Source organism: Phasianus colchicus, chromosome 8 (genome assembly GCF_987193195.1).
Source record: "Phasianus colchicus chromosome 8, bPhaCol1.hap1.1, whole genome shotgun sequence".
In the NCBI taxonomy this organism is placed as follows: Eukaryota; Metazoa; Chordata; class Aves; order Galliformes; family Phasianidae; genus Phasianus; species Phasianus colchicus.
The window spans coordinates 32014589-32037289 of NC_143443.1; the positions used below are offsets into that span (position 1 = coordinate 32014589).

Below are 22701 nucleotides of genomic sequence, written 5' to 3' on the forward strand. Positions count from 1 at the left end.
AAGGCCACCTCCATGCAAATGAAGCCCCGCCGCCCGCCGCCCGCAGATCAATAGGGACGCGAGGGAAGGAGCATGCAGTCCGCCTGGGCAGGCGCGGGGAGAACCGGCAGCGGCACGCCGAAAGCACCCCCAAAACAAACCCCCCGGCAACCCGGCTCCCTCCCCCCCCCGTCCCCGCACCCTTCAGCTCCTCTAAAGCGAGAGCTTTCCCCCTCTGCTTTCTTATGAACCCAGGATGAGCAGCAAGGAAGAGCAGAGCAAGTGCTGCCCGCCCGCTGTTCCCGGCTCCACCTTCACCATTCAGTCCATCCTGGGCAGCGGCAGCGCCGACGGCCCCCGGGAAGCGGGCCCTAAGGCGGCCCCGTGGGCCCCCCGAGGTCGGAACCTCTCCCTTTCCTCGGACGAAGAGGAACCGAACGAGAGCTGGAAACACCGCGGCTGCTTCTGCCCCGAAGCCCACGGCCCCGCCGAGCCGTGCCGTAAGCAGCAGCCCCTCGGCTTCGCCCGTCTCGGTGAGTAGCGCTGCCCGACGGCGCGGCCGCACCGCGGGGCTGCCGGGTGTGAGGCGGTCATGGCTGGAGGGGGGATGGATCTGCTGGAAAAACGGGGCGGCTTTGGCTTTTCTTTCCTTTGCCCACCTCAGCAGGGTTCGTTCTCGCCCTGGCGAAGGGGCGAGTTTGGAGTGATAACGAACGTTCCCTTATCTTCTGCTTCTTTACAACGCTCCGCTGAGGGAGAGAAAGATGTTTATTTTTAGCATTAGTTCTGATGAAACGGCGCGTGAAATGCGGTGTTGTAAAGCAAAATGCGCCGGCTCGTGTCGGGCAGGAAAGCAGCATTGAGCCTGGTGCTCAGGTGCCTTTGCTGTGACATATCACAGAATCATCATAAAATCACAGAATCAGGGAAAATCCCGAGATGGAAGGGACCCTTAAGGATCATCGTGTCCAACTCCCTGCTCCAAGCAGGACTTTCCAAAACCCAATCCCTGTGTCTGAGAGGGGTTGGGGCCGTAGGAGCCTTAGGGGGCTGTTCTGTGCACATTAGGGCAAAACCCTTTCCCTAACAGCCAACCTGGCCCTTCCCAAAGAAGCTTCATGCTGTTCCTCGGGTGCTATCCATTTTGTCCATCTATTTGTCCTTCTGCCCATCCATCTATCCATTCACCTTGTCCATCCATTTTTCCACCCCTCTCCATCCACCTGTCCATCCCTCCATCTATCCAGTCGACCATCCAGCCCTCTCTCCATCACACACCAACCTCTGATGCACACCCACACATAACAGAAGTTTCTCCCATCCTCGCTGCCGTTTCCTGCCGCGTTTCTTCCTCTCCCGGCTCCCCGGAGCCGTCGGGGCCGCCCCGTCGGTGGCTGCCGGTGCGACCCGCGCTGTGGCTGTGTTGCAGGCAGCACCAAGGGCAGCGGAGCGGCTGCGGGCGGAGCGGAACGGCCCCCATTCCTCTCGGCCTCCCCGCAGGACTTTAAGGAGGACAAGGAGAAGCCTCTGGGACCCTCCTCGCCCTCTTACGGGGACAGACAACGCGACGGCGGGGACCGGCAGGCCGGGGCCGCTAAAAAGAAGACGCGCACGGTGTTCAGCCGCAGCCAGGTGTACCAGCTGGAATCCACCTTCGACATGAAACGCTACCTGAGCAGCTCGGAACGGGCCTGCCTGGCCTCCAGCCTGCAGCTCACCGAGACCCAGGTGAAGACGTGGTTTCAGAACCGTCGCAACAAGTGGAAGCGGCAGCTCTCGGCAGAGCTGGAGGCGGCCAACATGGCCCACGCCTCGGCTCAGACTCTGGTGGGGATGCCGCTGGTGTTCAGAGACAATTCCCTCCTGCGGGTGCCGGTGCCGCGTTCCATCGCCTTCCCCGCTCCTCTCTACTACCCCGGCAGCAACCTCTCGGCCTTACCGCTCTACAACCTCTACAATAAGATCGAGTACTGAGAGCCCCGCCCGCCCCGTCGGGGCTGGGAGCGGCCGCGTCTCCGGGCTTCGGCTCCGGGACCTCCTGCGGGACTTCGGGCCCGAGACTTCGAGATTCGGTTCTGGGGGTTCCGCTCCGGCTCCGAGGCATCGGGTCCGGGGATTCGGCTCCGACTTTGGCTCGGGGCCGCTTCCAGGGGCAGGCCGGAAAGGTTGGGAACTGATGGGGATGGGAGGGATGAGGTCGGGGTTCCCCCTCCCCCCGCCCAGCGTTATTCTGCCACTTGAAAAGAAAATTAATTAAAAAAAGAAAAAAAAAGAAAAAAAAAAAAAAAAAAAAAAAGAAGAAGCGCTATTTCAGATCTGTACATATTTTTAAAGGAAATAAAACGTTTTAAGCCTCGTTTGTAAATTTGCCACCACCACCGCGTGTTTGCATGGCTGGGAAGTGGGTCCGGGGTGGGCTTCGTGCTGTGGGACGGGCACGGGGGGGGAGGGGCGGGGTGCGAGCACGGGAAAAGGGGAAAAAAACGATTAAAAGATGCAGAAAGGATTAAATAAGATGAAGGGAGAGGCAGCGTGTTGGGAATGGATGAGGAACGGGTGCTGCCCTATGGATGGGGTGCGTGGCAATCCCAGCGCGGGCTGGAAATGCTGGGAATGATGTGAGAATTGCTGGAAATACTGGAAATAATTGGAAACGTTTGGAACTGTCGGTTACATTTGGAAACATTCCAGGTGTTGGACATTTCTGTTGATAACGGAAACGTTTGTGGGCGTTGGAAATAGAGAGAAATATCGGGAAATATTGTAAATATGGGCAAATGTCGGAAATATTTGGAAACACCGCGTGTATTTGCAAATATTTGCTGTCGGCGGGCCGTGCTCAGCTCCCACCCTCACGGCTCCGTCTCCTCGTCCGCGACTTCCATTCCATCGACGGACATTCGGGGCCGATCTCCGCCGGCCCCGCGTTCCGCAGCCGCCGCCAGCCCGCGCAGCGTTGCGGGCCTACTACAACTCCCAGCATGCACCGCGCCGCCACGCCGCTTTGAACTGACCAATGGGAGAGCGGTGCCAAGCGGCGGGCGGAGCTGCGCACACTGCGCATGCGCGGAGCGGACGGCCGTTACGCTCTGTGAGGCGGTGAGGTGAGGCCGCGCTGGCTGGTGGGGTGAGGTCGCTCTGTTCGGGTTGGGTCGGGTTGGAAGCGGGGCTTTGAGGGTTGGGAGGAGGGTGTGGGGATAGCGGTGGAGTCTCTGGACTCGCTCCCGGCTCGGGGCCGCGCTGAGGGACGGCTGCGGCCTGCGAGCGGCCTCGCATCAACCGCCGCCTGCAGGCCTCGCCCTCACGCTGTGCTTCCCGCCCACACAGGACTGTCCGCGAGCCGGCTGCCTTCCTCCACTGTGAAGAACAGTTCTCCGTGGTGTGGCCTCGAGAGAGGAAAGAAGCCGTGTACTATGAAAACGGTAGTGCTGTGTGCCGGGGTCCTGGGGGCTGCAAAAGCGCTGGTTTTGTGTCTGCGTTGTACAGCGAGCTCTCGGGGTGGTCGAATTGCAAAGGAACCCTGCGCTGAAGTTGGTGTCGTGGTTCTGCCTTTGCTGGGATGTCTTCTCCGCAGATTATTATGTGTGGTGCTTCATAACTGTGTCAGGGCTCTGTGGTGACCACAACAGTCACTGTTTTCTGGCAGTCTAGCTTTATTTCAAGAAATGTACAGTGCTCTTTTTTTATTTTCTGTCTGTTAACCTGTGTAGGAGATACACACACACACATGCCCTCGTGCATATGTATGTATACTTATTTCTGGGTTAAAAAACTTCAGGAGTTCCTTCCAAGTCTCTGCTCTTCCTGGAGCTCTGCTTGCTAGTTTTTTTGGGGTGGTTTGTAGCTCTTGTCTCATTTGCCTCCAATAAGTGCCTGCTGAATGGCCATGGCTCTTACTGTGTCTGCTTAGATCCTTTTGGTTCTCCATTCCTTGCTTTGTTGTCTTTGCACATCCATCTGAAATCCTCACTGAGATATGTTTCACTGTTTAAGGTGTAGCGAACCTGCTGCAGAATCCTTTGTTAGAAGTGTTGTTGTTTTGTATGTGATGAATTCTCAAGCATATCCATCTTCTGGGCAAGGAAAAAGGGATTAAGAGTGTAACTTCTATTTTCTATTCTTAAAAGTGATTATATTTTCACTTCCACTTTGAGTGCTCGTAGTGGTACAGTTTTTGTTTTGGTGGGTTTTATGTAAAGGCATCCTTCTGAGAGCTTCCACTTCAGACTTTTTTCCAGTGTAAGAATGTGCAGTGCTTACATTGTTCTATAGCTTGGTGATGGTTCAGTTACTGACAAACACAGCTCTGGAATCATGCAGTGCAGCTAATTTTTGTCATATTTCACCTTTGTGTTCTGTCTTGGATTTTGGTCCCAAAGGTCTGATCTCTCCTCAGCGTTTGTACACGAGTTCAGATGTGGTAACAATACAAAAAGTCAGAGCCAATACACTTAGTAAGCCTTTTCTCAAAAAAGAAATGTGCTGTTAATGCCTAGAAAGCATTTTAAAAGATTTTGGGGCTTTTTTGCTGTACTTATAATGAAGAGTTTCTTCATTCAGAGCATTTTTAAGCTTTTCATTGTCTTTCCAGCTGAAATTTGCCTGTAGCCTCAGCTTTTGTTTACTTATTTTTTTATGTATACCAACTAGTGCTGGTAACTGTTGGAGTAATCATGCAGTTGTAGTTCTTGGAAGTCCAGCACAGTTGCACTGAATCAGGAATGCTTTTTGCTGGAGTTTTTCCTTGGATTCCTTTCTACCCCCATTTTTTAAAGTAAAGTCTTCAGTCTCAGAGTAACTTAAATACTCCTAGAAACCATATCGACAGTGTAATGAGGGGAAAGTACATAACAATATTGTATATATAAGCTTAGAGATAAACAGAACAAAAAGTTTATGATAATTATTCCATGCTGTATTTCTGTGTTTGATATTGAAATTAAAAGTTCTCTGTGTGGAAACATTTAAGGTCTTGGACTGCGATAAGCATCTTCAGCGTGTTTGTCAGTTCTCTGTGTTCCACGCTCTGTGTGAAGACTAGCAAGCTTTCTGGGTTTCCTTTAAATGAGCCTTAAGATGTGTCAGTTAGCCAGCTAACTCGCTGGGTTTATTTTCCTGTTGTGACTAAACCGACATCTGTGCTCTGTTGTCAGATGACAGGATCAAACGAGTTCAAACTCAATCAAACTCCAGATGATGGGATTTCATCGGTAAAGTTCAGTCCAAACACATCTCAATTTCTGCTTGTTTCATCCTGGGACACCACTGTCCGTCTCTATGATGTTCCTGCCAACAGCATGAGACTCAAATATCAGCATTCAGGAGCTGTCCTTGACTGTGCTTTTTATGTAAGTGTGTGTGAGGTTTGTTTTTCAATTGTATTTTATGGGCTTATGGTGCACAAAGTACGTGAGAAATTGTCAGACCCTGAAATTAAAGGCATAGTTCCTACCTGAAATGCAGGTGTCAAAGAACATTGTACTTTTGCTTATTGTTCTTCACACAAGCCTCTTTCTTGTCCTAAATCCATGTTTTTTGTAAAGGATGCAGGCAAATGCATAGTTTACTTCTGGCAGAAGTGGCAGACAAGAATAAGTTCAGCTGGTTTATACTGTTGTGTTTTTTTTTTCCCAATGATATGGTCAATTCTTTGCATGTTTGTGTCAGAGAGGAGCATATACCCAGAAATCATTCACACTGAATATCCACAGCCAATTATTATATTTTTAACCTTCTCTTACTTGGGTTGTTTTTGAAAGACGACATTGTTCCACATGAACCATTTACCAAATACTTCTAGCTTTTTAATGCATTAGATTTGAAATGTTCTTCTGAAAGATTTTTTTAATTGACTTTTTTTTTTGCTTATTATTTTGCTTATCATGTGTAATATACAAAATATATTGTTGCAAGTAACTGTTTTTGTTTTTTTTTTTGCACTGTATTGTGACTTCCTGCAGTGTCTGAACTTGATAAGTTACTGAATGAATGCTTTAAGGATCAATTTAATCTTTAATTGTGCATTTTCTACCTGCGATTTAGATTGTGGTTTAAAACACAGATTCTCACATGGTTTCCAGTTTTCCCCAATCTCTTAAAAGTAGGTCTCTTTTTGTGCCTGGGAGACTGAAGTTTCACTCCTTGCTGTACATTTATGCATGTCATGAGGGGATGTTTTTTCCTTTATAGGACCCTACCCATGCCTGGAGTGGAGGGTTAGATCAGCAGTTGAAAATGCATGATTTAAACACGGACCAAGGTAAGCACACTGAATTCTTAGAGTGATCTCTTTGAAACACCCAGCCTGAGCTTCAGGTTTAGATATAGGAATAGAATTTTTCCTGTTTTTCAGGTGGGGAGTATTTGCTTTAAGCAGTAGCTTGTTTAAGTTACCACCATTGGCACCCAGGAGTCATGTAGCCCTTTCTGATTGTCCAGGGCACTGAACAAGGCAGTATTTCTTACTGTCTAATTAAAGATTGTGCCAGAACACTTCTAGCAGAAGGGCTGGATCCATTGCTGCTAAACTGAAAGTTTAAGCATTTCTGGTGACAGGTATTAACTGATGTGTTTTGCACATGTATTTTTTTTCCTTACCTAATTTTAAGGTGAAAAGGGAATGAAGAAGTTACATACCCATCTTGCTGATGGTTTAAACTTTATGTCATGAATGTCTTTGTCTGGCAGAAAAACTGGTGGCCCTGAGAAGTACCACCTAGCAGCAGAGCAGGGCTTGGCACTCTGCTAGGAAGTCTGGTACGTGCTTGTTAAGGCATCTTGGGTTTCATTTCTGTTGAGAATTGCTCTGTGCTGTGAGCTACTTTGTCTCATAGAGGGAAATTAGCTGAGCTGCTCTAAAACCGAGCATGCTGTTTTCTGAAGGCTTGTAATCTGGACATATTTAAAATGGTCTTTCACAGATATAGCAAAATGCGCAGAAAACTTTTGCTTTGTCAGACTTTTGCACCTTATACTGTGTGTTACAGTGTGTATGTATGACCATAACATGTGTTTTGAAGTTCATTCACCACACTCTGACTGTTCGTGAAGCCCATACAGTTACATTTGGTTTTACTTCCTTCCAGAAAACCTTGTTGGTGGCCATGATGCACCTATCAGATGTGTTGAGTATTGCCCAGAAGTGAATGTCATGGTGACTGGCAGCTGGGATCAAACAGTTAAACTGTGGGATCCAAGAACACCTTGCAATGCAGGAACCTTCTCTCAGCCAGAAAAGGTATGTAGTGGATCTGAGATCCCAGGTAACATGTTAAATAATACAGCCAGGGAGTTGTACATGTAGTTGGAGAGCTCATCCTGTATGATTGTGGTGACTTCAAAAGGTGACTTCTTATGCTTTTTAAGACATAAATGTTGTGTTCTAAAATAGTAATCAGAATATGTTATGAATTTAGGTTAAGGGTCTACGCTGTCAGCAATAGGAGCTTAACTTAATTCTTAGCAGTAGTGATGGCAAAAAATTGTCCAGTTTAAATCAAGTTTGAGGAGGGAAGTCCCAACAAAAACAGCATGTAAAATTGAGTTGGTCACTGATAATCCGTGGTTTACTTTGCTAATTTTTGGCCTAATTGTTTTAATACGTGCTGTTAGTGATTTCCCTAGGCACTAAGGTTTTTAGATCCTGGCATTTGTAAGGTCTGATTGCTTTGAAACGTGCCTAGAAATAGAGTAAGAGGCCAATTTTCATTGCCTGAACTAATATTTCTTTTTGACTTTTGTAGAAAGGTCGAACAGAATTGCTTGTTTTGTAGTAACACCTAGGATTAGAAGAATGTCTAAACTGACCAAAACCCTCTGTGCTGAGATTGAGATAACTAAATTGAAATGTAATTTCTTGAGTTTTTCCTAATATGTTACATGGTTTGCTTATCTTTATGCTACTTAGAGTGGAATCATTGGAACGAATTTTAGAAGACCAAGTTTTGCATGTGAATATTTTTTGCCTACACTCTTTAAAAAACGTCACTTAGCTCTGTCACAGTGTACGGTCGAGTCATAGAAACCATCACTGCATTCCCCATTGCAGCTAAATAGCTATTACTTTTGTCACAGTATAGCAGAACCTCCTTCTGACAAGGCTTTTGTTCAGAATGAAGTAATTGCATTATTTCTAGTGTTGATTTATAGTTGTATGTAGCATGTAAAGAACTATGATAAATTGCTGACAGGATATCATATAATGGACAGACAGTGAATCAAGCTGCTTATTGGTTCAGCAAGGTTCATTATGTCATTTTTTTTAATACTGCCTTTGATAAATGCGTACACCTACTCAACTGCATGACAATGGTTTCGTTTGATTTATGATTGTGTGGTGCAGAAAGAATACTCACTATACAGGTGTGACATCAGTTTGTAAAGAAGATTTAAGGTATTTAATGCTCTTATGCCTTTGTTTCTACATGTGCACAAACATATGATGTTGCAACGCTTTCGGGTCAGTTTAGCTTTAAGTCTTCTCCCACTTGTATGTAAATGGGAATTAGCATTGGGATCATCAGATCTCATGTGAGCATTTAATAAGTCATCAGTCTTGAGAGGGAAATTGAATAATGGTGTTTTGTTTAAAGCAGAAATGCATGCCTAGCGAATGTAGGTTGGTTAAACAGACAAAGGGTTTTGTATATGTGGAGCTGTGAGGTAGTTGATAGCTTTGTATTTTATATAATTACTTTTTGGAAGACTAGAGTTTTGCCAAAAGAAGTTGATGAGACGAGTTTGTCTACTATTTCAGTAGTCTTATTAGATCCAAACAGCTGTGCTGTTTACAAACTTTATCAGAGAAGCAGAAAGGGAAACTATGTGCTCGAGTACAAGCACTTGTCCAAAGTAAATAGAGTCCTTCTGGCAGGGTACCAGCTCTCTTACACTTGTCATTCCTCTTTTGAAGTATATTCAGTAGCTGTATCAGCTCAGTGACAGAGCAGCTGGAGATAGTTGGATTCCATCTTGCTTGCGTAGCTACAGCTGGTAATTCATTTGGTAGGACAGAGCTTTTGACTAAGCAGATGTTCTCCTTTAGGCCCAGGTTAACTCCATCTCAAGTAGAAGTTGGACACAGAATGATCGATACCCTTATATTTGTGTGAGAATTGTAAGAAACGAAAAGTAGAACTTCTGAGCAAGTTTTGGGAGCAGAGCTAAAATTCCAAGCTGTAGGCTTTTTCAATTAGTTTTACTGTAGTATTCAAATTACTGTTTTTAATGAATTATTAGCACTGTATTTCCCTTCATTAACATGAAACGCAACTTGAAGATTTCTTTTTAAAAAGAGAACAAGTGTTGCTGCTAGGCAGAGAAGAAACAAAACACGCAGTGGCTTTGTGAGACTGAGCTGTGCAATGATGCCTGCACAGTGGGTGATGCGAGCTGTGCATGCCAAGCGAAGATCAAATCTGTGCCCTCTTCCTCTGTTGCTTTGTTCGTATTTCCTTCTCACCTTGACCTATCAATGAATTTAATGCTTGAAATAATTTTTGAGGAAAACTTGAATAATATTTATTTCCCTTTTGAATTATGCATCTTTTTTCCTGTACATGTGTATCATTTAGAATGTGAATTAATACTGAGGAAGGAAAACTCCAGGGGGAAGGTTCTCTCCAGACTGGCAATACAATGAACGTTCTTGATATTTAGGATTTTACAAGTGCATATTTGTACTCAAATCATTTGGTTACTGTTGGTTTTTGTAAGTTAGCTTTATGTTTTCTGATGCTGCCTTGGGCTTAGTTTTAAGGTGTGTGCTAGGTAGAAGATGTTATATTAGTTTTTGGTCAGTAACCAACTGGATGCTCCTATTGTTTATCCCAAATCTGAGTTACAGATCAAAGCAGAAGAGAAATCTGGGACTGCGGTCTTAGTTACAGATATCACTTGTTGCAGGCTGCTGACACTTTATTCTGTGCAACAAACGTCCAGATTAATACGTGTTTAAAACCTGTACTTCTTTTTGGAAGGTGTACACACTGTCTGTGTCTGGAGATAGGCTGATTGTGGGCACTGCAGGTCGCAGGGTGCTGGTGTGGGATTTACGCAACATGGGTTACGTTCAGCAGCGAAGGGAATCGAGCCTGAAATACCAGACCCGCTGTATCAGAGCATTTCCAAACAAACAGGTATGGGAACAATCTCAACGATTGTATTTCTGGTGAATCTTCTGTAGGAAAAATAGCAGCTCGTACTTCAAGCTTTCTGCATCTTTCTCTCATTTTAAAATATTTCTGGATTATGAAATTTGAGGACCATCTTTGGAGAAAGTAAATGATGTCGACTCCTTGTTCCAGGTTAACTCTTTTAATGAACAGCATAGCTTTGGAGCTTTTGCCACTGACTCATCAGCACATTGTTTTCACTTTTTCTTTTTGTCTCCTTTTTTTTTAATTTACAAATCATCTCCTTGCATATCAGCATCATAATACAGTAATAAATAAGTAAAAATCTCTGTGAAGCAGCAGTAGAAAAGATGAAGACAGACTTGATGGTTTCCCAGCAGGCTTTTATGCATTGTAACCCTGGATTCCTCAGGGTTTCACAGGCAGTGAAAAGGGGCAGGATTAAAACTGTAAGAATGTAAACTGTGGGGTGTTTTAAATTTTCTGCAGTCTTGACTGTGTCACTCACTGAAGAACCGATGGTTCATTGCCTTGAGCAAATGGTACCATTCAGATGATCACAGAGCTGTTCCATGTAGGTTAACATAGTGTGTCTGTGGTATTTCTGGCTCATTTTAAAGCAAAGCAACAATAGCTTTTGCTGGCAAAAGCAAGAACGGATTTGGAAGACAGTTTTTCAGTGTGCGTGGAGGTGGTGCAGACGCTGAGAAACCTCGCTCATTCTTGAAGTGGCATAACTGCTTTTTTCCACTTTCAGTTCTAGTTGTAGTAAAACAAATTGATCTTCCTGATTATATTCTGGATTTTGAAGAACCTCGATATAGCTAGAGATCATTATAATCCTCTTTTGAAATGCTCTATGATGGGCTTAACTGGGAAGGTACAATAAAAGCATCTCAAGTTGCTGTAAGTCAGGGCTGTAATGAACTGGGTAAGTGGACACCCCTTATAATCAATGCTGCTGAAAATACTGTTTCAACTTGATGGGTTTACTTGCTAGTAAACTGACTAATGAAACAAAATAATCCTGTGAGTATTTGCAACATACAAGCCTTGGGGAATAAGTGTTCAAATGCTGGGAGGTGTAATGGCTTTTTTTTTCCTCCAAATCAACTTGAATTTCCTCTCACAAAGATAATTAAAAGCCTCACTGTTAGCTTGAACTTATGGTGCAATGAAAATCTTTTGGAAAGCTTTATCTGAGTTGCTTCTTAAAGGCAGATTTTACTGCTGATGCCATAGATCAGTGGTAACGACTTGTGCTTGTGCACAACCTAAGGCTGTTTACATTTATTTTAATTTAAAGGGGTAAAAAGTAAGTTGTATGGCAGTCTTTTTTTCCACTTACAAACTTCTAAAATGCCTGTCTCCCATTTCGTTGCTAGGGTTATGTTTTAAGTTCCATTGAAGGTCGTGTTGCAGTGGAGTATTTGGATCCGAGTCCTGAAATACAGAAGAAGAAATATGCATTCAAGTGTCATCGTTTGAAAGAGAATAACATTGAGCAGATTTATCCAGTTAATGCTATTTCTTTCCATAATGTCCACAACACGTTTGCTACAGGTAGAGTAAACATTCATTTTTCTTGACACTTGCATCGTTTTCTATAGTTTGTGATTTGAACAGGTCTGCCTTTATTTTGTATGTCCTTCATTTTAAAGTCTTTTACATAGTATTTCTTGCTCTGAGCACGGTTTTTAAATTATTGGCTGCAGCAGGAGTTAATTCTCTTATCAGACATCAGGAAATACTCCGTGTGCTTTCAGTGAATAGTGCACCTCTGTATAATTCTGTGTTTTGTCTGACAAACTCATTCCACATAGCCACACTGTCTTTAATCTGTCCTTTCTACTTCACTGTATCTATTACCATTCACCCAAGTATAACTTGTGGACGATCTCAAAAAACTATTTTTCAGGAGGTTCCGATGGGTTTGTAAATATCTGGGATCCATTCAACAAAAAGCGGCTGTGTCAGTTCCATCGGTATCCCACAAGCATAGCATCACTTGCCTTCAGCAACGATGGAACCACCCTTGCAATAGCTTCTTCATATATGTATGAAATGGATGACATTGAACATCCTGAAGATGGTATCTATATTCGCCAAGTGACAGATGCAGAAACAAAACCTAAGTGAGTATGCATCGCCTGTGTTTGAGCCTTTCTGAGCATTCATCCCAAGATTTTATTAATTTTCCTAAATTCATGAATAGCATTATTGATGCCAGTAGATAGTGCAGCTTGACAGTAGGGTTGGTTTTGATTTTATCTTGTTCGCCCAAGCTTTCAATATCCGTAGGTTGATAGACGTCTGATGGATAAAATTGTGCCCAGTTGTTTAGCAGGAGAAGAATGTCAAACTCTTATCCTTTTTGAATAGGTGCTATTATATGAAGCTGTGGAGTTATTGCTAGCTCATTGCTTCAAGAATTAAGTGAGGAATTGAAGAATAATTCATTTCAGTAAATGTCACCGTGTTTGGATATTTAGAACTTGGAATTAATGAAATCTGTACACGCTCTCTGTGCACCCAGCTGGTACAGAAGGGAATGGGTGTGTAAAATGCAGGGCTGGCTTTCTCAGTTGCTGTGTGTTGGAGTTCGCAGCCCTCTGATAATGCACTTTTCTGTCACTGTTGCTGTCAAAATGGGGCAAACTGATTTATGGGGTGAAAGATTTCTGTCAAGCTTGTTTTGGCATGAATGTTACATTAAAAAAAATTGCCACTGTGGTGCAGAATTGCACAGCTCTTCATTATGCCAGCACAGGAGTAGTTTTTATTTTCAAGTCCTTGTGGTTTGTCACTGTTTTTTTTTCCTTTATTACTCAAACTTTAACTGAGACAATCGGATATTTAGCATCACGGGTAGCTATGCAAATAAGTGATCCAAATTCTTTATTTTTAAAACAACACCATTCTTTCCTTCCCTTAAGTGACTTGTACATTGCTTTGCAGCTGCCATTTCTTCACAGTGGAGATGTGAGGTGGAAGTTACAAAGCAATAAATGCATCATCTCTTATTTGGAGATGATTGTTTTAAAACAATCTTGTTACTCATGGGAAAAGGAAGAAGTAACTATTTCAGTATTTATTTCTGTGGCTTCCTCATTTATAAAAGTCCAAAGCTGATTTTTCTTCAGTTATATTAAGAATGAGGTTGTGCTTGTTACATATGTTTGGGAGGAATTAAAGAAAAAAAAAAAAGAGGTGATAAAAGACTACTTGCTGCTGTTGGTTTTGTAATTGCAAGAGCTGCTTTCAGTTATTCTTGTTCCTTGCTAGTTATGATTGCTAATTCTGTAGATGCTTCATTCTGCCGTATGAGGAGGTTAATCTACAATTAAACAATATTTCCTCTTGGCCCTCCATTATTTTCTGAAACAGATGGTTCATCATTTCCTGGGCTGTTAAACACAGCAAGGTTAAGGTTAGACTCTTGGGAATCAGCTAGTTTTGAATCTTATTAGGCTGTAGAAGGAAAACTAATAAGAATACTCCTTAATATCATTTTGTGACTGTAAACAATTATTTATTAGCAAACAATTGATCCCAGAAGGGCAAATTGTTTGAGTCAGTAATGAGCTGAGAAAAGACAGAACATATCTGTGTATTTGGAAAATAATTGTAACGTAATTGCAATGCATTTAGACAGGCATCTTTTTGGACCTGTTTCTATCTTTAAATGAATTTCTGAAAACATTAACAAGGTTTATATGCTTTCCTGACGTTTATAAGTTGCTTGTGCCAACCTTAGTGCACTAAGAATGATGCATATATTTCAGTGTTGCAGTAGTGTGAGTCATCTCTGTTGTAGTCTAAAAATAAATTGCTCGCTGCTGAAGCTACTGAAGCTACTCTTCTATGTTTTCGTAGTGATCTTTGTGCATTTCTGCATGGCATCCTTAAATGGAGCTGTGTGATATAAACTTAGCATCAGGCTTTTGATTACTGAATTATTATGTATTGTATTGGTACAAGTGAATGTGGTCTGTCTACATGTTTCTGCACTTTAAAATATCGAGTGTTTGACCTGTTTATGATTACTGTAAAAAGTGCTTGCTGAAATGCAGTTTGTTTATTTCAGGTCTACTTAGAGAAGAGATATCAGTGGAGGTCTACAAGAGTTGCCCACTTGTTCCTAACAAGACTAAGATGAAGTAATAGAAATGGGAAGAACAGCCTGTGTTTAGATGTTATTTTACCTAAGAACTATTTCTTTGTATATTGTCTTATGTCTTAATCCACTGTTACTTTTCTGCTTACATATGGTCTCATTAGCACTATTGCTCAACCCTCCTGTAGGTAACTTTCTGTATATCTTTATAAACTTGCAACAATTTTGTAGTATTGTTCATTATGAAATGGTCTCAGAAATGTTCAATAAATATCCTTAGATTTTTGAAAATATTTTGTGTAACAATCTTTTTTGAAGCATACATTAAGACCAAAGTTTTAACCTACCCAAATTCATGAGTTCCAGTGGTTGGATTCATGCTGTATTTCCTGCTTCTGTTCTGAGATATCAATGCCTGTCCAGTCAGTGGGAGTACTGTATTACCTTTAAGAAGACAAACTTGCCAACAACAGAAATGGTAACAAATCATTCCAGAGAAGGTGGAAATGGAGAGAAAGCTGGACTGTGTGGGAAGCTAACAAGCTTGAGCTGTTATCAGGTAGAGATGGTGGCTTTTTTTTTGAGGGTTAATGGCTACAGAACATTGGGCAGAAGTTGATCATCTGCTGTCAGTTTAGGAAGTGGTAACACTTCATTTTCTAAAAAGGAAAATATTTTAAAAAATATTTTTATTGGCTTTTTGAGAGGAAGTGGGTGATAGTTTGGGACTGGAACCTAAATATGGGAACTGAAGGCTTCTAAGAACAGAGTCCCTAGTCTGGGAGGTGGCTGAATGTTGAGACAACAGACTTTGTTATTAGGTCTGCCCAAACTGTTAAGTGTTCCAGAGCACGATGTGTGTATGTGTGCAAGTATAAATACATGCATCTTTGCAGAGCAAACGTAGGCAGTATCTCTTCTTCAATTTCTTCTCAACCAAGAGAGTGTTACGTTGCAGAATATAGGATTGAGCCCATAGATTTTTTTTTTTTTGTTACTTATAAGTACAACACTGACGTTGAGGAAAAGAGACCCAAAATGAGGATGGTAGAACAGGCTGAGAATAATGAAAAGAGAGGTTATATGTGGAAAAGAGAGATTTGTGAAATGAAGAGAGCATAGATTGGGAACGTACAGAGGTGTAAGTGTTAAGTGTGGGAAGCTAAGTGAAAGAACAGGTGGAGGAAGTAGGGGAAGACAGGAGAGGAATGAGGGGCATTGAAAATGGTTTGGCTAATACCACAGATGTGTAACATATGCAGTTTTCTGATGGTAAATATGAAGAAAGAGCCAAAGTTTGAGTAGTGATGTACTAAGATCTGCATGCTTACAAAGCAAACAAAGGTGGTCAAAAAACATAGGAGAGAGAGAGAGACTGGGCTTAATTATATTTTGGGTTATAAATGGTTAATAAATTTCTGTGGTGTATTGGTATTTTATGTAGATGCAGCCTGTAGAAGCCAGCACGGCAACCTGGAGTAACTGCAGAGAGGAGAAACATGGGTTGGTCAGTGATACAGCTGTTTCTGTTAGGTATGAATATACAGTTGTGTTTAGTGTGCATGAGGTGAATCTTCTTTTTAAGCTGTCTTCTAGAAACACAGGTCAAGGCAAAGGCTCACAATGCAGAGAAGTCCTGGTACAAACCTTTAGAGATCTACACGGCAAGCAGCTGAACAGAGAGGGTATGCGAACTCTTAGAGGAGTTGAGTTCTAGAAATGCTCCTGAAGTCGTTGCTTTTTGTAGGGCAGAGGGCTCTGTAGAAAGACATGGAGTCATTGCTGTCATTCTAATAGAGCCATCAATCACTGTTGACTGCTTGCAGGAAAAAATATCATGGCTTGGCTCTCACAAGAGCCTCATAACTCTGGGATTAGGAGCCAAGTGGCACCTGTGCCCTGAGTGTTACAGAACTCTGCTGGTAAGCATACTTTATCTTGAAGTAGTGGACAATAATTAGTGTATGGCTACTACGTAGAGCTCTGTAGCTCTGCTGCATCTCAGATGTGATGTGTTTTGTTGCTGCTGCAATTATATATTAAAAAGTGTCCTTAAGATGTGCATTTTCCAAAGCAAAACCGGTGCCTGCACTGATCTTAAATAGCTGAACACACAGGTTTGAGTGGTGCCATTGAGGATGACTTTTGCAGATCAGTGTAGGTATTGCTAGCTCCATCCCGTGTAGCTGTCTCCCGCTTCTACGAGAAGCCAGCAGTTTTATTGCCTTGAGAAAACATCAGATTTTCTTTAGTTGCAGTCCCTTGGTCGCTCAGTTCAGCAGTAATTCAGTTGGTGCATCTGTTAAGATAGGAACAGCCTGTTTGGGCCATCTACTGTTGGATGCTTTTGCAAATATTGGCCTAAATGACACGTCCACCATCAGTGATTGGTATTAGCGGCCTGGAGCAGAAGCTGCTTCTTTTGACTAGCAGGCATCTATTCTGGTGATTACGCCATTAGCTGCTTTTATGTTGTTTAGTATAATCATAACCACAACGCTGGTCATTTTTTAGTCAATATGCAACTGATACGACTTCTTGTACTCCCGCAAGGTGGCATTGGTTCTGAACCACAGTAAGATTCTTGGAAACAATATTGAAGTGATGCTTTATAATACATTCAGCTATGCAGAATTTAGAAATGTAAAGTCAAGCAGAGGACTCGCCCAGTTACCCATAACTAATATGCTAAAGACTCTTCCTGTGAAATCCCTTATTCATTAAGGCTGGTGTGTGACACTTCTTGACTGTCTCATACATTTTCCTACAGATAAAAAAAAAAAAGTGAATGTTCTAAGGCATGATAGCAACGCAGAGGATGTAATAGGTCTTCAGAGTCCTCCGTGATTACCTGCAAAGTGGAAGGGAATAAACGGTTCTCCCCGTCCACCAGGGCTTGTACGAGGCATAATGAGCTCAAATTGCAGCAGAGATTAGTCTAGACGTTAGGAAAAACTTGCTAAGTGTAAGGATGGTTAAGCCTGGGAGTAAATTGCTGGAGTAAGCGGCAGAATCTCCGTCTGTGGAATGTTTCAAGCCTCTGCCAGGGATGGTGTAGCTGTAACTGGTTCCATTTTGGGCCATGAGAGAGAAGCCAGTGCTGGCTGTTGTATTGCTATATTTGTTTCCAATCATTCATCCTCCTGGCATTGGTCTTGTCCCCACAAACCAGCGTTCTTTATTCCCATTTTTTTTTTTTAACTTAAAACTTCTTACCTATTAAATGGGCTTTTATTTTCCTCCATGACCCAAAATGCCATCAGTGACAAAACCCAGTGTCAGCTTTGCACTGCCGTGCTCAGCAGCGTCTGCCAGCAGGACTTGCTCAGCTGAGAAAGGCAATAGCACTCCTTAAGGTAAAAGAATACGTTTTTAAACGTTCTTGACTTCTTAACTGGCTTAATAAAGCAGAATTCCTGATTCTCCTTGCCTGTATAAATACTTCATTTACAGAAAACTTGTGCCAATCTCTTGATAATCGCAGCCTTAAACTTGTGGCTGGGGTCACCATCAGCTGTGCTGACAACCCTTGGATCAGCAGATGACACAGCTCAGCAAGCAGCATCTGTTACAGAAAATCACTATATTGTCTTCTGATTAAGTAAGGTAGCAGCAGGTAAAGCTAAAGCTATAACTTATTAGTTTATGCCAAAGTGTTTCTAATAATTAACTAAGCACGGCTTCATTTTCTTTGCTTCTACTGCTGCATAATGCTGCAGTTCTGCAGTGACATCAGTGCAGCACTCAGTGATTGCCTTATTCTCAGAGCTGCATGGATGCGTTGTAAGAAATGATCCTGGCTGGAGAATTTGCTCTCGGAATAGATAAGGCAGTCAAAAGTGCAGAGAGAAGAAACATTCTTGATATTCTCATTCTAGAGATGTCCACAAAGACAAAGAATAAGGAAGTGAATTTCCACGTCGCAGAGTAAAGGCAGGACTCAAGCAGAGATTTCTTGAATCCTAGCTCACTTAATTGGTTTCATTTTTTTTTTCTTGGTGCTGTAGACTTACTGCAGGGAGTTATTTTAGCTAATCTTTTTATTTCTGTGATGTAATTCTTTAGTCAATTGAACGAATGTTGCTTCCCCTGTGTTGGTAAATGGGGCCAAATTGTTAAAGGAGGCTTAAGATCCTCAGAGGAATCTTCTTAAATGCATTTTTTTTTTAATGCAGAAATACATTAATACCAATGTGTTGATATATAATAATGCTAAGTGACGTAGAAAGAGGCTAATAGAATGCAGAGATTTGCCTTGGTTATTACTTTAGTGGAGGATGGTTGCAACAGATTGGAGGAAGGTAGGAGATGTCAGCATCCTCTGCGTCGTCGACCGATAGCATAAACTGTGAGATGGTACAAATGTTACATTTTTTGACGACTTAACTTTGGCTTTCTCTCTTCCATCTGTATGTTTTGCATTAAGATTGCTTTGTTTTTCATGCCAAGGCTTTCTTTATGTCATGGCCTACAGCGATGCAGGGCTGAGCAGGGAGATAAGTACCCTGCTTCTGCCAGAGGTCGTTAATTTCTGCTAATGAGAGTTTGAAGGAAACGTGGTGAGAAGTAGGTAAACCTCTCAACAGAAACATCTGGCCTTTTGTGCAAAAGGTCCGATTCCACAGATTAAATGAGGGGAATATATCTGGGGAAATGCATCTATCTATTCCTGTTCAAAATTCTTGTTTTCAAGATCATGGTGCTCAGTTTGAAACAAAAGCATAGCTTGAAGTCCTTGAATTATTCCCTTGGTTATAATGGAGTTGCTGCTCTTTCTCTGTCATCTGCAATCCTCAAATGCTTTTAATCAAATCCTCAGTATTTAAATTATTAAACATCTTTTTGGGATTACATTTTTTATTCCTAATTATACGCAAAAGATATATATCATGAAATATGTAGCATGTAATTGTGATTAAAGCGTACAGCCTCCCAAAAGATGGGTCTAACAGTTTTATGCATTCAGAATTTAATTAGGCAGATAATGGGGTTACAACTGAGATTTTTAAGGATGGGGTAGAGAAGGAAGTTTTTGGAATTAAACTTTTTGCTGGAGGTGCAAATCAATATGAGGCTACAAATGCAGATGTAAATTGTACTTTTTTCCCCCTGATCTCCGGTTGTTTCTCTTCTTGTAGTGCTGCCAAGGTTGTCCATACTTAAAATTTGTCTGAATGGTGAAGAATTAAGTTAGTGAGTTATGTAGTTGGATTTTGCAGTTATTTGCAGGATCATAAAATCATAGAATGGGTTGGAAGGGTCCTTAAAACTCCTCCAGTTCCAACCCCATGCCACAGGCAGGGACACCTCCCAGCTGACCAGGTTGCCCAAAGCCACGGACACCTGAAAAATGGAGTTGAGATTGAAATTCTCCACAAACGGGAGGGAGATTTTTCCCAGTTCGATTTCTTGGACCTTCCATAGGGGAAACAAAAGGAAACCTGCCTGCTCTCATGAGACTCAGGAATCTGATATTTTTGAGACAGTGCTCCTGCAGCCAACCTGGATGTAATTGGTCAATCAGTCCCAAAGTTATTAGAGGGACGAGAGAAGAAGGGGACGGGCAGGCAGATGCAGGCAATTTCATTGCATGAATCTCATTTCTTTAAGAAACCAGAATAAAAAAATCAATTAAGGTTAAGACCTTCCAGTTCCCTTCTTCAATTACTTTGTAAAGACAATGCCTTTTGCTGAAGTACCCACTATATAAAGAATCTGGATCAATGCAGCACTGGGTGAAACCCATTTTGGCAGATGTTTACAAGTGATACAGCGTAGAAATCTGGCTTCTTGGCAAACAGAAGGTGCACAGTCTCTGGAATCAAGGCCTCATCAGCTGCTTTTGATATGGAACCAAATTGCCACTACTCGACCTTTTTATCCTAGGAGCTTCAGAGTACCAACACCCATCGAGTGCCTGAGGACCACATTCCCCATTGCTTTGGTGTGCATGATGTTTAAATAGTGATGATATTGCAGGTGATTTAGGGATGCAGCTCAAGAGTCTCCCTGGACTTGCCATGCCAAACCTCCCATTTCAGGGCCCAATATGGTAGCCCTGCCTCAGTGCTGGCATGGTGCTGGGCTCTGTGGGCCTTCTGCTGCTCTTTTCAACCAGCTCCTTCCCTTCTGCCATTAGCAGTAAGCTGGCTTACCCAGTGGAAGTGCCAAGATTCAGTACTTCTGGGATTCTAATTACTTTTCCTTCCCCTTATTCCAGTCTGTGGGTCTGTTAGCACCTTGGGCTGCTGCGGGTTGGTTTACAGGAAAGAAACAGCCATCCTTCTTTGCCTAGAATCTCTATGGTGAGGTTTTTATGGAGAGAAGGAAACAAAGGATGGGAACACTGACAGAGGAGGTGTACACAATGCAGGTGAATCGTTTGTATCTCCTTGGTTCTTGTTTCACTCCTATGCATCTTCCATTTTTCTGTTTTATGAAATAGACGTGGCTTTTCCTCTGTCTCTTCTTGAAGAGATTTTGGTGTGGTGTATGACCTCAAGACAGTTCCTCTGACTAAAACCTGTGAGGAGAACCTTGTTTCTTCTGGCACCGGGTCAACATGGCAGCAAATAATACTTTCTAGGTTTTATTTTCTTCCTGAAGGCATCAGAATCGCCTGTACAGGCAGAGATGGTACATCTAAAACAGAAATGATGTTTTATGCAGTTTGTGTGCACTGCACTGGCGTGGCTGTTATTAATCCCCCCAATGACTCTTTGCTATTAGAAAAAAATTGCATTGCAGGACAGCAAGCATCGATAGGAAGGAGTGCATCTTTTCTTTTTTTAACTGGCTCTAATGTGGCAGCCTTTCATCCCTCTGTATAAGATTTACCTTTAACCCAGAATCTTTCACCCGTTATCTATAATGTATAATTATAAATACATTGTAGTCTTGAGTAAGTACAATTAAAAAGGGTAATTCGTTTCCCTCCCTCTCTCCCATCCTCCCACCCAAGTCCTTAGGTTTAATTTTCATGATTATGTTAGATTATGAGTCATTTTAAATCATGGTATCCAGTAGAGACTACTCCTACTCTGCAGCTCTTTTCAACAGTTGTTTATGGTAGTTTCAGCCTCTTTCTGCCTCTCTGAGGCTCTTTATTTTTAAAGCAAGGCAGACAAGGCCTAAAATTATTCCATTAAAGAGGTGCAATTTTTGTAATGGGACTTAGAGTGCTCTGCAGAAGTGCAGGCAAGTTTCTTCAATATCCTGAGCATTATTCGCTCATTTAGTTAAATGATGTTTCTAATTCCCTGGTAATTACATGTAATGAGGCACTCTTTCTCTTCTTGATGAGACTTTAGCTTAATATGAGATGTCGTATTTTTTTCTTTTTTTTCTTTTTCTTTTTTTTTTTTTTTTAGGGATAATTACCCTTCCCAGGAAAAGCAGGGGGTTTGTTGTGCAGAATATATAGCAAATTATTTTATTTCCTGCCATCTTGACTGCCAGTAAATTATAAAATTAAGTTTCAGCGGAGCATTAGCACCATTTTGGAAAGGCTTGAGATTTTTTTTTCTTTATTCATGTATTGATGTCCTTTGGGACTGTTGAGCTATTATTCATAGAATAGATGTTTTTCTGCCAATTCCTAGCATTAGACAGTATTGAAGCAGCAACATAGGTTTATTTATTTATTTTTCCTGGATAATATCCAGCACAGAATGGTCTTGTTAGTTGCTTTTTGTATCAAGTAATTATCTTTATAAAGTTTTAGTAATGCTCCACCATTGGTGACTAATTGCATTTCTTTTTATGCATGTCATAACAGTATTAAATGCCGTGGGGGGTTTTGTTTTCTGTTCTGGAGGGCTGTTCTTAAGTTTCTTATATTGGAATAACACTTAGGCTGCTGGAATGAATGGAAAGATGTAGGATGCATAAAATAAGCAGTAACACAAATTTTAATTAAAAAAAAAATCAATGGTAATTTTGATTACTCTGAATTTCCAATTTTTTTTTTCAGTCATTTTCTTCCTGTTCCTCATAAGGTGATTCCTGTCTGTTTTTTAATTAGAAATGCAGTAAAATTATGAATGGAACAGCATCTGGGAATAGCAGTGTCTAAGGGACAACCTCAGGTTCAGAACTGGAATGGCCATTAAAAAAAGCAAGCACCATTTAGTTGTCTAATTCTTATGGTAAATCTGTGGCCAGATTTATCTCACTTGCCTCTGGCTATCTAAAAGTGAGGTTTTTAGCCTAAATTTGGAAGCTACTGAGGATCCCTACTTCCAGTTCAGCAAGAGTTGGCTGGGAAGACTCGTCCTGCTCGCCTGCAGGACACTCGTAAGAGAAACCACGTGGGAACCTTCATGTGTAGAATGAGGGATGTTCCTACATGTAAGCATATTGTGTGTATACTCTGAAGTCACAGAATCAGGATCACAGAGTGGCCTGGGTTGGAAGGAACCTCAAGGATCATGAATCTCCAACCCCCTGCTACAGGCAGGGCCACCAACCTTC

At 42.2% G+C, this 22701-nt stretch overlaps 2 protein-coding genes across 3 annotated transcripts; both read left to right on the plus strand.

Moving 5' to 3' along the window:
• The first annotated feature begins 235 nt into the window (after positions 1-235).
• On the plus strand, positions 236-2181 carry HMX2 (H6 family homeobox 2). Its single transcript, XM_031597260.2, has 2 exons — positions 236-512; positions 1409-2181. The coding sequence occupies exons 1-2, from the start codon at positions 236-238 to the stop codon at positions 1951-1953; spliced, it is 822 nt and encodes a 273-aa protein (XP_031453120.1). The 3' UTR covers positions 1954-2181.
• An 837-nt stretch (positions 2182-3018) lies between these two features.
• BUB3 (BUB3 mitotic checkpoint protein) lies at positions 3019-14522 on the plus strand. Of its 2 annotated transcripts, none has more exons than XM_031597348.2 (9): positions 3019-3083; positions 3307-3401; positions 5133-5327; positions 6169-6238; positions 7065-7216; positions 9957-10115; positions 11498-11675; positions 12031-12247; positions 14200-14522. In XM_031597348.2, exons 2-9 carry the CDS (start codon positions 3393-3395, stop codon positions 14207-14209), a joined length of 990 nt encoding a protein of 329 aa, XP_031453208.1. In that variant the 5' UTR covers positions 3019-3083; positions 3307-3392; the 3' UTR covers positions 14210-14522. The 2 variants fall into 2 exon arrangements, with proteins under 2 accessions (XP_031453208.1, XP_031453209.1); XM_031597349.2 differs by having other exon boundaries at positions 3083-3106.
• The last annotated feature ends 8179 nt before the right edge of the window (positions 14523-22701 follow it).